The 14481-nt window shown below is 46.8% G+C and overlaps 1 protein-coding gene across 2 annotated transcripts in view; it reads right to left on the reverse strand.

Annotated features, from left to right (window-relative positions):
• Positions 1-14481, reverse strand: part of INPP5D (inositol polyphosphate-5-phosphatase D) — a 55168-nt gene that overhangs the window by 20271 nt on the left and 20416 nt on the right. For both annotated transcript variants that reach the window (XM_035335130.1, XM_035335129.1), the window contains exons 4-6: positions 7347-7497; positions 4921-5092; positions 3526-3666 (exon numbers count right to left, since the gene is read on the reverse strand). In XM_035335130.1, the coding sequence (XP_035191021.1) occupies positions 3526-3666; positions 4921-5092; positions 7347-7497 (464 nt within the window). The remainder of the gene's footprint in view (positions 1-3525; positions 3667-4920; positions 5093-7346; positions 7498-14481) is intronic.

The following is a 14481-nucleotide window of genomic DNA, read 5'->3' on the forward strand; positions in this document are numbered from 1 at the left end:
CAGTTTTGAAAGAATGACAAGATATTTACTGTGACCAAAATGCAGGACATATTGCCCATCTCTCGAAAACAGAGAGCAGCAGCTGCTTGAACCAGTTCAGAGAAGATTTCTCATGGGAAAACTGCCCTCTGTTTACTTTATGGTGCAATATGTAGTGTGGCTGTCAGGATGGGGGAAGAGCATCTGCAAGCATTCAAACTCAACAAAACCACAAAGTGGTTTGAATTGCACTTTTGTTTTCTTCTCTTAATAGAATAAAGGAAATATATGTAGCGACGTTATTGAAGTGTCAGAAGCCTGTGTATCCAGATATAATTGCACAAATGCTCGTATCACAAGTGCTTGGAAAACTACCTTAGAAGTTCCACATGGAAATTATCCAGTGAGGAGGAATAAAGAAGCATCTGCAGAGCTGTGATTGATGACCAAATGATAGCTTCACACAATGACAGACCGAATAGGCCACTATTAGGGCTTTTCACTGGTAGGGCACTCTGAACAAAGTCCACTCACATGGGATCGATCTCCTCACTCTTTGTTGCACTGGTGCTAAGCTCCCCATGAATCAGCTTTCCAGTCCCTGGAGGATTCTCCCGACTGAGGAAACCCTTGTATGACAATTTATTTTAGCACTGAATACTTTACAAAAGTACCCATCAGCTTTACAAGTTTCTGCTCTGCTTCAATTTTAGTATACGAGCCACCAAAGAGAAAAGCCTCCCCAGGAGGGTTGCCCTGCTGTCCCATGGGCTCTGATAAGAAGATGTGCCATGGCTGTCCTGACATCCTGTGCACAGCTAGCCCTAAAAGGTGGGAGCAATTTCCAGCAGAGTTAAATCCAACTTTCAATATCTTTAATGCACACTAGGGTCTGGCCCTTGCTGAATTAATCAGGGATCAGTGGTGAGGGGAGTGAGAGGAAGAGATCACAGACAACATTTTGCACTTCTGGTCTGCTGTAGCCCACTTGTGCTCGAGCTCAGAAATGAGCCCTGCACCTGACTGTGGATAATACACAGGGAAATGCACGTGGAGTTCACAAGCAGTTGGTCCAGTTCCTCTCCTAACCCCATGTGCACCATAAACTGAGTTCCTCTCCTAACTCCTAAGCAGCTCTAATCTGCATCCCCATTACCTTGCTAAGGCAGGTAGTCACTGCTTGCCCACATCCCACTATGAAAACATGGAGGTGAGTCAGTCAGAGCACACCGGGATGCTGTTTTCACAGTGATGGCAGCATCCTGGTGCCTGAGAGAAACCCAGAAGGTGGGCTCTGGGAGACTGCAAGAACCCAGAATACAGCACTGCAAAAACCAGCTTCACAGCGAAGCAGCCTGGCTTAGGGTCAGCTCAGGCACAGTGTCTGCTTGCTCATTCTTCATCCTCAGCAGTGCCAGGAAAAGCAAAGGTGCTTAAACTCCAGTGAAAGGCCTCAAACTGTGCCTTTTTTTAATTATTTTTTAAATCTAACCCTAAATATTTTGAAAATAATGAAATTGAGCATTACTAATGGAAAAGAGGAGGCAGCCTAGCAACACAGGAATTATCTGTACCTTCAGCTGGAATCCCTGCACAGCTGAAGAAAGCTGAGGTAAATAAAAACTAAATTTAGGTAATGCCACTGATTGAATGTGAGTTCAGAAGTCTGATGAGGGAAGGAACATAAAGCCCCAGACAATCTCAGAGATTCTGCACAAAACAATACAGTATCAAAGCATGACAATTAGCTGGCTCGAGCTAAACAAGCAGCTTGGCAGGATGGTGCAGATTCATGGGACAACTGGAACAGCAGCAGAGAGGTCCCTCAGACAGATCTGTCTGAGACTGAAAACAGAACCCATATTTATTAGACACTCATGAAAAAGAAAATTAGAAGGCAGCTCTATCTGACTGAAATAAGGGGCAGATAATAAGGCAGAACTGGGGAGAAAACGCTGGGGAGGAGGAGAAGAATTCCACGAGGACGTAACATTTTCAGAACTACATGCAGCCACTAAAGGGGTGGAGGGCAGGCTGCTTGTCCCTTGCTGTGTCTGGTGGTGCTGTGCCCCTGTGCTCAGCAGGAAGAACTGCAAAAGAACTGACCCAGATCTGTTTGAGGATGATGCTTTGCAAAGTCCAGTCACCAAAAATCCTACAGAAAATCTGGAAACATAAAAGTTATCCTGGCACTGTAGAGGACTGTGAACCTGTTGCATCTCTTTCTTTCTTGCCATCCCATGCATACTTCCAAGGGTTATGAAACCCAGAGAAGGTGAAGGAAAATAAGTTGGAAATGGAAAAAGCCAGCCGTCATCAGAACAGCAGTACTGGAAATATTTTAGTAGCGCAAAACTTTCACTTGTGATTTCATTAGATTTTAGTTTCCATTGATCAGATTTATTCTTAGCTGGCCACCTGGGTCTCCCCCATGTGGGCGTAGAGAAGTAAAAACTCTCACACAGGGTGCAGAAGAAGGGCAGCTCTTTGCACACCCCATTCTCAGTCCTGCTGGGGCTCATCTGTGGGTGGCTGGCTTCTGGCAGAAGTAGCAAGGCTGTGTACGCCTTGCCCTTCGCCTGGTAAAATGTGCACTGCACCCACCCACATCTTCAGGGGAGTAATTGTGGTCCCAGGCAGCTAAGAACGTCACTCACTCTCTGCCTTCTGTGCACGGGTTAATGCTAAGCAGATCACCAGTATCCTACCTTCATTTTAGCTCATTTTAGCCTTGGTGAGCTCTAGGAGTACAAGACCAGGGCAGCAGCACTACGAGCCTCAATTCTAACTACTTTGGAGAGAGGATATTGCAAGCCACACATAAAAACGTGGAAGTGGGCCCTCTGCCATAGGGTGCTTTCTTTAACATCGTTGTGACAGCGTATGCTAACCTCCTAATTTGCTTACAAAAGCAGCAAAGAGGGGAAATCATGTCTTTCCACCAGAGGAGATACTGGGAGCTCTGCACGGTTTTAGTTCCATATTGGAGTTTTCCTATTTGGGGCCTGGAAGGGCTATAAATGGGAAAGGTAAAATTTGTAGAGTCTTAGGCTTATTTCTCTTTTCATTTGAGCTCGACTTCACTGACATCAGTGGAATTGCTCCAGGTTCACAATGCTTTAGTGGGAAAGAAAATCAGTGTTTAAAACATAACTATACACCAATATGTGCTTGTTTCCATAAACAACTTGTGCTTGACAATTCCGTGGGTGTCATTTATGCATTACCAAATTATGCAGTTAATCGGTTATAGTGCATTTTTTGCTTTTTTTTTCTTTCTAAACAAAGAAAAAAAGCCTTCCACTAAAAACTCCACTGACTGAAACCACCTACAGGTAAACTTCACTGTCAGAGCTGTGTTTTTTACATAGATTTCACATCCTTGGGCCAGAATTACAGGTCATGAGATCCAAATACAATGTTTTTGAGGGTAAGCAGGTTTACTCTGCCAGCAATGCAGGTTCTGAATGCATGCATGCGGCACCTACATAAGGCTGGAGCATTACCGCATTATACTGCTATCTCTGAAAATCAGCCTGTAATTACCTGAAGAGTCCTTTGCAAAGAAGTGTAAGCAGTTTCTTCAGCTGGGGAAGATTGCTTGAGCCAGTCTGTACCATCTCAAAGTCACTGATGATGTGAACTCGCAGGTAATCCTGGATGAGCTTAAGATGCTCATCAGAGACACTGGGAAAGAAACATACAAGTCAAGAAACAGCTCTCTGCTCCCAGATATTAGGCAGCTGTATTTATTTATTTATTTTTTTCTGAAACATCCACTGCCAGCACAGACAGATGAGGGCAGCGTGCCTTGGATTTCAGTGTAAATATGCAATTCTCGGAATTGGACTATGGATCCCTCCCCACACTGCTGATACCTTCTCCTCTCTCCCCTTCACCACCCTGAATTCTCTCCTTCCTGACTGCTGAGCGCTCATGCCATGGGAGGTCTTGTGATGCCTAGCTTTGCCAGAGCCACAGGCAGATCATCAGCCCTGGAAGGTGAAACCAGGCTGCTGAGAGGTAGCTAACAGTTGACAATTTGGGGATTCTGGGGTGATGAAGACCCCTTTTCATCTCATTATATCCCACTTAGAAGGCTTTATTCCAAAACAGTCTTGAGGGCTGCAGAGACCGCAGAGCTGTATGGGAAGCACTGCCTCAGTGGTGCCTGGACTCCAGCACCACAAGAAGGGATGAACCAAGCAGACTGTATGTGCTGTCCTGTGCTCTGACAAATGCAGAAAGTCCCAGCTGGCTGACAGCAGATGAAGTGGTGCAGGCAGCCAACCAAAACTGGGTTTCTCCCAGTGAGCCAGCTGCTACTGGCTGACCACAACAGGACCTGTGCTGCCATGCACTACCACTGTTTGCTCACCCAGCCTCCCACTGCCCTGCCCGCAAGCATGCCTTCTGATTATTTTAGTTTTTTGTTTTTAGTTTTGCAGATCTGACCATTGAATGTCACAAAGCTTCCTCTAAGGCTTCAGTGGATGCCCAGGTTTGACAGAGCTAGCATGTGGGACAATGTGAGTCAGACCTGTAGATGCAATAAATCACTTTCAGCACCTGGAAATCCACACCCCAGTTTATTATTTTTGAGGACTTGCTGATGGCTCCTGATTCAGTCTGTAGTCTAGGCACAGGGCTAGCATACCACATTCTCTCAGATATCACCACACTACATACAAAAGCTATAACTCGGTGGAGAAAGTCTATTCTTGATTTTAATACTCCAAAAAAGTATCTTTTCTAGATGACAGCTTGACCATAAGGTGTAGCCAACACACCATCGATCTCAGTCTGCTCTCTATTCATTAGTGTAAATGAAGAGTAGTTTGGCTGAATCTTTGGGACAGCTGGGGACCTATTTGAGAGACTCCAGACAGTGCAGAGCTGGACTGAAGGCTGATTCTGCTGCTTGTGACTTGCCAGCCTCACCTGCTCGTGTCCTGGTACTGCAGTCGCTGGAGTAGTGTCTCAGAAAGGGACAATTTGTTGACATCTGACACCCTGGAGTTTTCAGGGAGAGAAGACACGTCCTTCGTCTCGCTGCTTGGCAATGCCATGAGGATGTTGCGTGGGGGCAGGATAGGAGGCGTGGGTACCAGGTCTAACAAGGAGGAAGGGACAGGCACAGTCATCCCAGCACAGCAGCGTGACCACATCCCCCTCTCCCACTGGTAGGGCAGAGTTTGCACCACAGTAGCAGTCACTGCAGAAACAATCCCTTCTGAAAGGCCTGCAGTTCCACAGCTGGAAAGCTCGGGGCTCGATACTGGCCCAGTCATACCCTCAGTGATGTGAGACCAATGGGCTGAGCCACCAGGCTTGGACCTCACGTGCGCTCATGCTCTGCCTTGCAGTACAACCTTATCCAAGCCACCCTGATTGTTCCATCTGCAGAGCAGCTCTGAAGGCTAATTAATTACTATGAACATAATGCTTAGAAAGCATAGCTGTACCTCATCCATATCATTACTGTTATCATGGAGATGTGCTGCTGGGGCAGAATGGATGGAGGGGCATGTTAGGAGGAGCACCAGAAGCCGCTAAGGGAAAGAAGCGGACAGCTGAAGTAAGCAGACATGGAAGGAGAAAATGTAATGCAATACAGAGGGACTGAATACCCTGCCTTGTCCTGTAGCCATCCAGTTGGAAATGCCAAGTGTTTTCCTGCTCTCTCAGACCCCTGTCATCTTGCTGCTCAGTATATTATCCTTCCCTTTCCTGGGAGAAGAGTGGGCCTCTCCATTTATCCCAACCCTTGTTGCCTTTCTTTTCATACCTACTGTTCCAGCACTTTGTTATGCCTGTCCTATGTAGCTGGTTGAGTTAGAATCATAGAATATCCCGAGTTGGAAGGGACCCATAAGGAACATCGAGTCCAACTCCTGGCACCACACACCACCCAAAAATTCAGACCATAAGCTGACCAAGAGTTGTGAGGGTTGCTTTTTTTTTTTGGTTATTCCTAATGGTCGAATTTTCATTATTAAACAAAACAAAACAAAACACACCATCAAAGAACTGATCCTTTGCTCCTGGGCAGAAGCTGTGACTCACAGAGCTACCACAACCCTGAGCAATAGCATGGCTGAGCAGCGCACCTGTGGGGTATCTCGGTGCTCATCTGCAGACAGAGGCACTTCTGCAGTTCTGTGCTTAAGACAGGCAGGTATCTATAGGCCCTACATGGTTCCAGGATGATGGCACCAAAAGCCTTACAAAATTAAATTCTGTATATAAATGGCCCAGCCCACATGCTAATATCTCTCCATCTAAAGGATCTTAGGCTTGGCTAGAACTTCACTCCCTGCTGCTTGCTTCTCTGTGTATTATTTTTGCTGTAGTTCCCTCCCCCGCCCTGAGAGCAGGAGATTTAATGCAGCTGGCCAAAAAACAGGAACATCTTTCCTGAGCAGCTTTGCAAAATTTTGTTCTGTTTCTTCATAATAATTGCGAAGCAAAATCTTTCAGCTCCTATTAGAGATCCATTGGATTGTACAAACGTACACTGGCATATCAATGTGGTTTAGTGCAGATGCCTGTCTGTCATGGGGAGCAAGTCCTTCAGACAATGTTTATTGTAATGCACATCATTTCTGGACAGACATCAGAAAGGCCAGGAAGGATGCCTCTGTGGGCACAACCTTCCCCTGGGATTTAGGAGATTCAAGAATGACAGATCCAAGGGATGATCTACGAAAAAAAAATCCAAGGAACGAACCTAGACCAGTGAGTGTCAGGAACCCACAGTGATATTTCATATATAACTTTTGGGATGATGCCAATCACACCTCTTCATCATACATCTGCCTCTATACAAAGAGCTAGACTGTCTGCCACTGTGGGATGTGTGCCCTCTGGCTATGATGGTTAGACACTTCCTCTAGATCAGAGCAGAAAAGGGGGGCTGAGTTTCAGAGCGTCCAAGACCCAAAGCAACTGCAGGCAGATGGAGTGCAGAGAGACATGATCCAAGTCTTTAGGGGAGCACCTCTGCTGCTGGGACAGCATCCCTACAGCTGCAGTGCAGGGAGAGAGGTGCAGAGACATGAGAGATGGCTGAACATAACCCAGTATGAGTCCAGATGAAGGACAACAGATTAGTCAGCCCTGCACCCAGGACAATATACCCTGCAGAGAGCCTCAGTGTGTTCCCTCAGGGAGCTAGTTTTGCTCCAGATGCCTCTCTGGGGCCATGGGGATGCACTGCCTCAAAGTCTTGATAGCTCAGGTCTCTCTGTGCCCCATACCAGTTTTGTTGCACAACACCCTCTAATCCTGCTGCCAGCACCTACTATCTCCAGTCCAGAGTAAGTGTCAAGGGTCTGCCTCATCGAGTCACATTGCGGGCTTCTTACCAGCATCCTCCTCTGGCTCATCCGGAGCTTCTTCCTCTTCTCGTGGCACTGGATATTTGAGGTGCCATACCAGACCCATGTTCTCTTTCTTGTAAAATTCTATCAGTTCCTCCAAGTTCTCAAAATACTTCACGGGAACACCCTCTGATGCCTGAAACAAAACAGAGAGGCTGTCATGACCTGGGATTTCCTACCACAGAAATGCTGCTCCTCACAAGGGGAAAACAAAGTCATAGAGAGAGCAAAACCCGTGCTCGCAGTCCAGAGAAAGCCAGCCCAGCTCTTCCTGCCCGTCAGACCACTGGCTCTATGCAGAACAACACTTGCAGTGCAAACAGAAACAGATATGCACACACGTTCCAGCCAGTGTCAGCAAAAATGGCAGCCTCAAAGGTTGAGTGAAGCCAAATGGAAGAGCTCTTGCTTGATTCAGTGTGCTTGGCATCAAAGCGGAAGAAATCGTTAATAACAAAGAATTCTCCCAAATTAATTTTTTTGCATTCCCTCTTCTGCTGAGCACAAACTCCTGGACTATCTTGTATTTTGTGGCATCCAGGAAGAATTTTTCTGTGACACTGCAAGATAAACATGTCTATATCTAGATGTTAGCATCCTATTCCTTCCAGGATTCAAAAGCTCAGAGCCACGTTCAAATGAAACAAGCTGGCAAGGCACTGTCATGTAAAAAAAAAAGGGTGCTCAGATGAAGATTTCAGAAGCTGAGGACACAGATAGCACTGTGAGTGCATCAGGCAGGCATGACACTGAGCTTGCCAGCTGAATTTTAACTATGACTAAACCTGTTTCTAACACAGCCCTGGCCACCAATCTCAAGAAATAGATACTTGTAAATGGCAAATAGAGCGAATAAGGTTTTAGACATTTGCAGAGGCAAAGTTTTAGAGCAATTGTATCTATATATACAAAGTTGCTGTGAACAGTAGATCTGTTGGGTTTACCAAGCAGGAACAGCAGCCATCCCTGCAATCCTGCTACTTTGCTCCAACCAAGGGCCCTACCCAGGGCAGAGAAATGCTTTGTCACGGCTCTGCACAGACCTCCCTGCCTACCGACACAAAAGAGCAGTGTATTATCTCCAAAACTGCACTTAAAGATTAGGCAACCCCTTAACAGAAGCTCTGATCACCCCTCGTGTGGGGTGCTCTTTCTGGATGAGAGGTTTTCCCAGAGAAGCCAACACAAGCGAGCCCCACCTGCACGTGCAGCAGAACATCAAGGACAGGGGCAGGACCTTGCGGGTAGCTGCTTTCCAGAGCAACACCAGGAGGTGTTCACACCTGCGGACACAGCAGTAGCAGGCAACCAAAAGAAATACCAGATGATGCTAGTGGCAGGCTTGACTTGCACTATTTTATGTGTATACAGCTAGATTTTGCACAGGAAACATGTTTATGGTTTAGCTGCTTAAGCCTGCAATCTGAAATAACTCGTTATGCAGCCATACTTGAGACATTCTGGATAGAGACAGGCAGGACACGTTCGTTTCTTTTTGCTTGCAACAATTGGCTGTAAAAATTAACATACATAGAGTTTTAATGCAAGTTTGAACAGGCTTATTTACCTGCCATTTGTTTGCCCAATCTCTTATTATCTGTGAACCTTTTTTAAAGTCAAATTCATTAAAAACAGGAGATTAAACAGGAGAAACGCTGACATAAGCCTTAAGTGAGCAGAACAGAAAAATGCCTTCAGTGAGTCCTAGCAACAAGATTTCTTTTCAGCTTTTCCTCAGAGAGTAAAATCTCTGGCCAAAAATGAGGACAAAGCTTTCAGTGCTGAACCACATTTGAAGCCTTCAGTACCCTCAGGCCTGTCTTTCTGTTTTAACTACACCCGCATGCCTCTAAAGGCACAGCAAGAAATTTTCCTAACAAACGCGTATGATGCTTGAGAGCCCTGCCTGCACAGCCTCCCAGGTGTTCCTGCGTTTAGCAAGATTTATTCTTCTCATATTCTGGAAAACAGCACATTCAGCATTGAGGCAGTGCTTGGGCAAACAGTGGATTATGTTTTCGTTTTGCCCTGAGCTACCCTGAATGGCACCTGGAAAAAGGCATCAGGCCTGTGAGAGTGCACACTGAGACCCTAAAACACTTAGAGGGTAAACAGGGAAGGTCGGGGTTTGCCTTCTGGATCTTTGCAAGAGGAAAGTTTGCTGTCAGAGCTCTCTCCCACCTCTTGGATCACTGCAGCCTGCCCCCGCTCCTCCTCTTTCCAAACTTGTCTTCACACTCCTACTTCACTTTCCAAAGGCCTCACTGTTTGCCTGCTTCCCTGACCTCCCCTGACGTGGGGGTGAGCTCCTGCACAGCATCCCTCCCACCCCAATGCCCAAACGCTGCCACATCCAGCCTTGTTTTGCCTCTCAGCTCCTGCAAGACAACAGCATGCCCTGCGCAGCTCTCTTCAGGACAAATGGAGCCTTGATGTAAGTGGGAGGAAAGGCTGAATTAGCACTTTTTGCTGCCAAGGAGAGTTCAGTCTCCAAAACCATCCTGGTCTCTGTGGTAACCAGAAGCAGCAGCATTTTGTAACAGGCCTCCTTCCTCTAAACTCATAGCCTTGCATTTCAGGAGTGGACGAAAGCCTGTGGTCCAGCCCAATTTCCCCAGAGAGGTGATAAACCCTGGCTCATGTGCAGGGGTAGACATGCAGAGAGGCCCGGCTGTTACACACCTTGTTTCTGGTAGGCAGCTTGGCTTAGGCACGCGGGCTTCAGCCACCTGCATGAACCCAGCCATCTCCTCTCTCATGGGTAACTCGTGGCCACCCCAGCCTTCACTTGCCCTGCTCCAAGCTGCACTCCTGCCATGTGGAGTAGCTGGGAATTGGATGCACCTGGATCCAGCTGCTCCTTCCCAAAGAGAGCCCGTCTCCAACCAGCTCCTCCAAGTGCCCTCCTTCCACAGCACATTCAGGGCAAAAAGGACCCGCTCCCCACCGTGCACAGCAAACCAAGGACAGCGCCTTCATGTTAGGACAGAATTCAGCAGGGAGCTGAGCGCGCGTCCCAAGCAGCTGCACAGAGGTGGTGAGAATAGCAGTGAGGAGGCAGGGAAGCAGGGGGGGTCAGGAGCTCTGACCAGCTGTGGCCAAGCAGTGGGAAGGATGGGGTGGCCTCAAACTTGCTCAGCTCCCTCCCATGGTAAGGGAGCTCCAGTGTCTTCCCCAATTGCTATGCATCATGAGAATCTGAAAGCAAAGATCACTGGATTATCCTAGCTCATTTTCTTTTGTGCTGTAATTGTTATTATTTGCAAAGACCTCAGTGGAGGAAGCACGTGGGAAGGGCTGTTCCCCTCTGGCACAAGCAGTGCCCAACAACCCTCTGCCTGTTTGCCTGTGCTGTGAAATGAGCTCCTCTTGATTCAAGGCAGCCCCCAGAACTCCTGCTCCCTCTGGGAGGGCAGGGCATGCAGCTTTGCACTGTCTCCCTCTGCACAGAAACACAACAACAACTATACATTGTTTGAAAGGGCAGAGAGAGAACTGTAAAAGCAAGACCACGCTGCACTTGCCTCTCCTCATGGGGAAGGATGACAACAAACCTGGCATGACAAATGCTAGTTGCGCTATTTGAGACGTGGCTGCAAGATGTCCGGGTGCCAGTGAGCAAGGACATATGCTTTCTTTGCTGTTGACTTTGCAGAAAAGGTCCATAGGTTAAGGAGGGAGAGCAGTGGTGGGAAGTAAAATACCAGCATTGTGCTGCTCAGCATCTTGTAGAGACCATCAGCAAAAAAACAGACTGGTGATGTACTCTGAATAAACAGCCTCCAGAAAACCACACTGGATGACAGGAGCAAGGCAAAACACAGCCTTAACTTCATGCAGACTTGCTCTTGTGTTTGAGACAGGGAGCAGACGTGGAACAGGGCAATGCAAACAAAAGCGAGCAGGATGGGGCAGCGCAGAGCAAGCAGGAGCCACCCGAGCAGAGCCCAACAATGAAATCCACTCCCTCCCCACCCCCCCTTCATTTAGTAAGTATTTCCTCGGGGTTATCACAGGACAGATCTTGTTTTAATTGTAAAGTGAATTGTTTCAAGTCATTAAAAACGTGGATGGCGAGTGTCATCTCCAGAGCAACACACCACATGCCCAGAAACGTGCTCACACAGCTCACAGGACGGGGGAGCCGCGCAGAGGGCAGGCTCTGCTTCCACGGCACCGTGCTCTGCACTGATTCCTCCAGCATCACTGCAGGCACCTCAGCTTTGCACTGATATACACATACAGAAAGGAAACACCGAGCAAATATATGCAATATAGGGAACAACCTGGAAAACTGCAGAATTGCACAAAGGGATCTGGATAACAGTGAATCAGGCTGTGCAACAATTTTACAGTGGGAAACTGCATCAGAAAAAGCCTATGTCTTTGTAAGATCTCTTAGTGGGACTGTCATATGAGACCCGGGAAGAAGCTGTCCTTCTGTACTCGGTGCTGCAAGGCCATATCTGGACTGCTGCATCCACCGTGGCACCGTTTTTTAAGGAACAAATGAAAATACCAGGGAGAGTCCCAAGGAAAAAAGACAAGGATGGCAGAACAGCTGGAAAATGTGATTTACAGTTCACATGGTACATGTGAACTTGGTACAGTTCAGCAAAGGGGCAGCCTGGAGAGGTCACAATAGTAGTCTTAAAAAGACTAAAGAAGATGGCAATCAGCTGTGCGGTAAGTCCCCCAAGGACAGCAGATGTGGCTGGCTTGCTTTGCAACAGTGGAGATGGAGATTAGATCTCAAGGGGATTTGCCTAAGACAGTGCAGTCAGGCTACACAGCGAGTGTCCCCGTCTCTGGAGGTGTCATAGCAGAGCACCCAGGCAACCCCCACAGCTGGCTAGTGAGCACCCAATTCTGCTCCAACCTGAAAAAAGGGCAAACACTGGATGTGGAGACCTTACAAGGCCTCCTGCCACCCCTAATCCTGCACCTGTAGGAAGCCCCCTTCCGATCTGCCCACTGCCTCTCTGTGCAGACCTCGTTGTATCCTTGAAGGCTGGTAAAACTGAACGTGATCTTGCTGGTCACAGTCACCCAGGTCTCTGACCTGCATCCCAAACCAAACTCTCAGATCATCCCCATACCCTTCTTACTCCAGCCTGCTCAGCTAGAAACCTTTTCCCACTGGATGTCCTGGTATCTCCTGTCCTCCAGAAACTGCCCTCTGCTCTGCAAGTCCTTCCACTCATTTCTCTTGCACCTTCTTTAACCTCGCGGTAGGATTATTTGAAACAAGTAGCTGTAACTTGTTCCCGCTCTCACACGGAATGGGATTCTGGGTTCTCCATTTCAGAAAAAAAGGTATGGCTAAAGCCCTTAATCACTGATCTTTGGCTAAATCTTGTGATCCCTTTCCAAATTCATCTACCTGAACTTGTTGGCAGGTTTTAATATGGCTGATCATCTACTCTTCCTTTATACCTGGTGTAAAAAGTCTCAGTCTGCTCTTCTTCATTATCTCCAAGCAGCGTCGCCTGGACACCAAAACACCTAGACAAAATGACGCTCCTGATGCCGGAGTGCTGAGGAGCAGCTCTGAACATACCTTTAAGGGAAGCTGCAGGTGGACTACAAAGACAAAGCAACAATAGATTTAAACAACGTAAAGCCCACGCTACGGCAGGCAAGGAAGCAGTTAACGCGGGGCTCATTACAACAACCGTATAAATAGATGGCACAGGAAGTCTGGGGCCCTCAGGAGGAAGAGGAAGTGTTTTCCTTTCCTGAGCCAAGGCGCAAGGAGGAACTAGGAAACTGGTCATCTGCCTGTATTGCTTAAGGGCAATCTTTTCTAACCAGGGTGCCTTAAGGCAGGTATTTAAATCCTTATATAGGCATTTCAGGAGCAGTCAATAATTTCTCAAAGTTAAAAAACTCTTGTAATACCCACCAACTTAAGTGGAAGCTGAAAATCAGGTCACTTCTACTTTGGTGCTAAATGCTGGAAGGAACATTTTTTTCCTTTTAGAAAAAAAAAAATAAAAATGTCATAGCTTTCCTGCTTCGGGAAACAGTTGTCTTCAAGACTGTCTGCTAGCTAGGAAGTCTAGGTGGCATTTTTAAATTTCCTTTTGGCTCTCGTAGGCAGGCATATATATTTCACTAAGAAGCTGAACTTAAGAGATAAGAATTTTCTGGTAAATGATTTCTAAAGCAGCCTGTTTGGGCTTCAGTTTTGTTTTGTTAAAAAGCATTTCTTATTCATAGATGAAATCTTGTGCTAAGCAATTTCAGGAGCATTTCACAGGAATGGGACCATACACAGGAATCACAGCTGGCAGAAACAGCTATAGTTACCTCCCAAAATACAAGTCACCCAGAAACGTACCCTGTTGTGAACACAACACCCACGGTAGGAAGAGAATGGGGCTGAGCACAGAGCACAAAGGGAGAGGAGCAAGTGAGTGGCTGAGGAAAAGGGGGATCCTGTGACATGGAGGGTCAGTAAGGGAATGGACTTTAGTAAGTGGTGGGACAGTTCAGACCCTTGATAAAGCTCAGTAACAGGGGGGCCCAACCATGGGAACTGAGCAGGACAGAAGAGGCAAGGGGAGGAAACCAGAGAGCCCAGGCAAAGGATGCCAGCAGGTGGTCAGAGCTGCACCTCCTCGACTGCAAAAAATCATGTAACTTTTTGGGAGAATGGCACAGCTTAAGTGTGGTTGTGAGATATATAATCTGAGTAATGGTGGACAAAACTGAAGGTGAATAGTTCCTGTCTCCTCTGAGATGATTTCTTGTCCCATTTTGCATATGGTTTGATCCTGATGCTCAGGTTTGCTTACTCTTGTCACTTTTGCTACAGTGGCCTTTTACACGTAAGACTTCAGGTAAAGAACATGGAAATTAGAAAAATCCTGGGAAAGATGGCTTCAGAAGTTCTGAAAGAGATTATTGATGAAAGGAAACAAGAATTGAAGATTATTAAGAACTAAGTATGCGTTACTTCTCTGTTTTGTTCCTGGCTGAAAATCAGACATCACAAACAAAACAGTAAGTTAAAAGGAAGAGAAAAATAAAGAAAAGTACTGCTTCGTCAATCCTTTAAAACCCCCTCTGTTCCTAAAATGAAACTGAAAGACACCATCATTACATATTGCCTCTA

Source organism: Oxyura jamaicensis, chromosome 9 (assembly GCF_011077185.1).
Source record: "Oxyura jamaicensis isolate SHBP4307 breed ruddy duck chromosome 9, BPBGC_Ojam_1.0, whole genome shotgun sequence".
NCBI lineage: Eukaryota > Metazoa > Chordata > Aves > Anseriformes > Anatidae > Oxyura > Oxyura jamaicensis.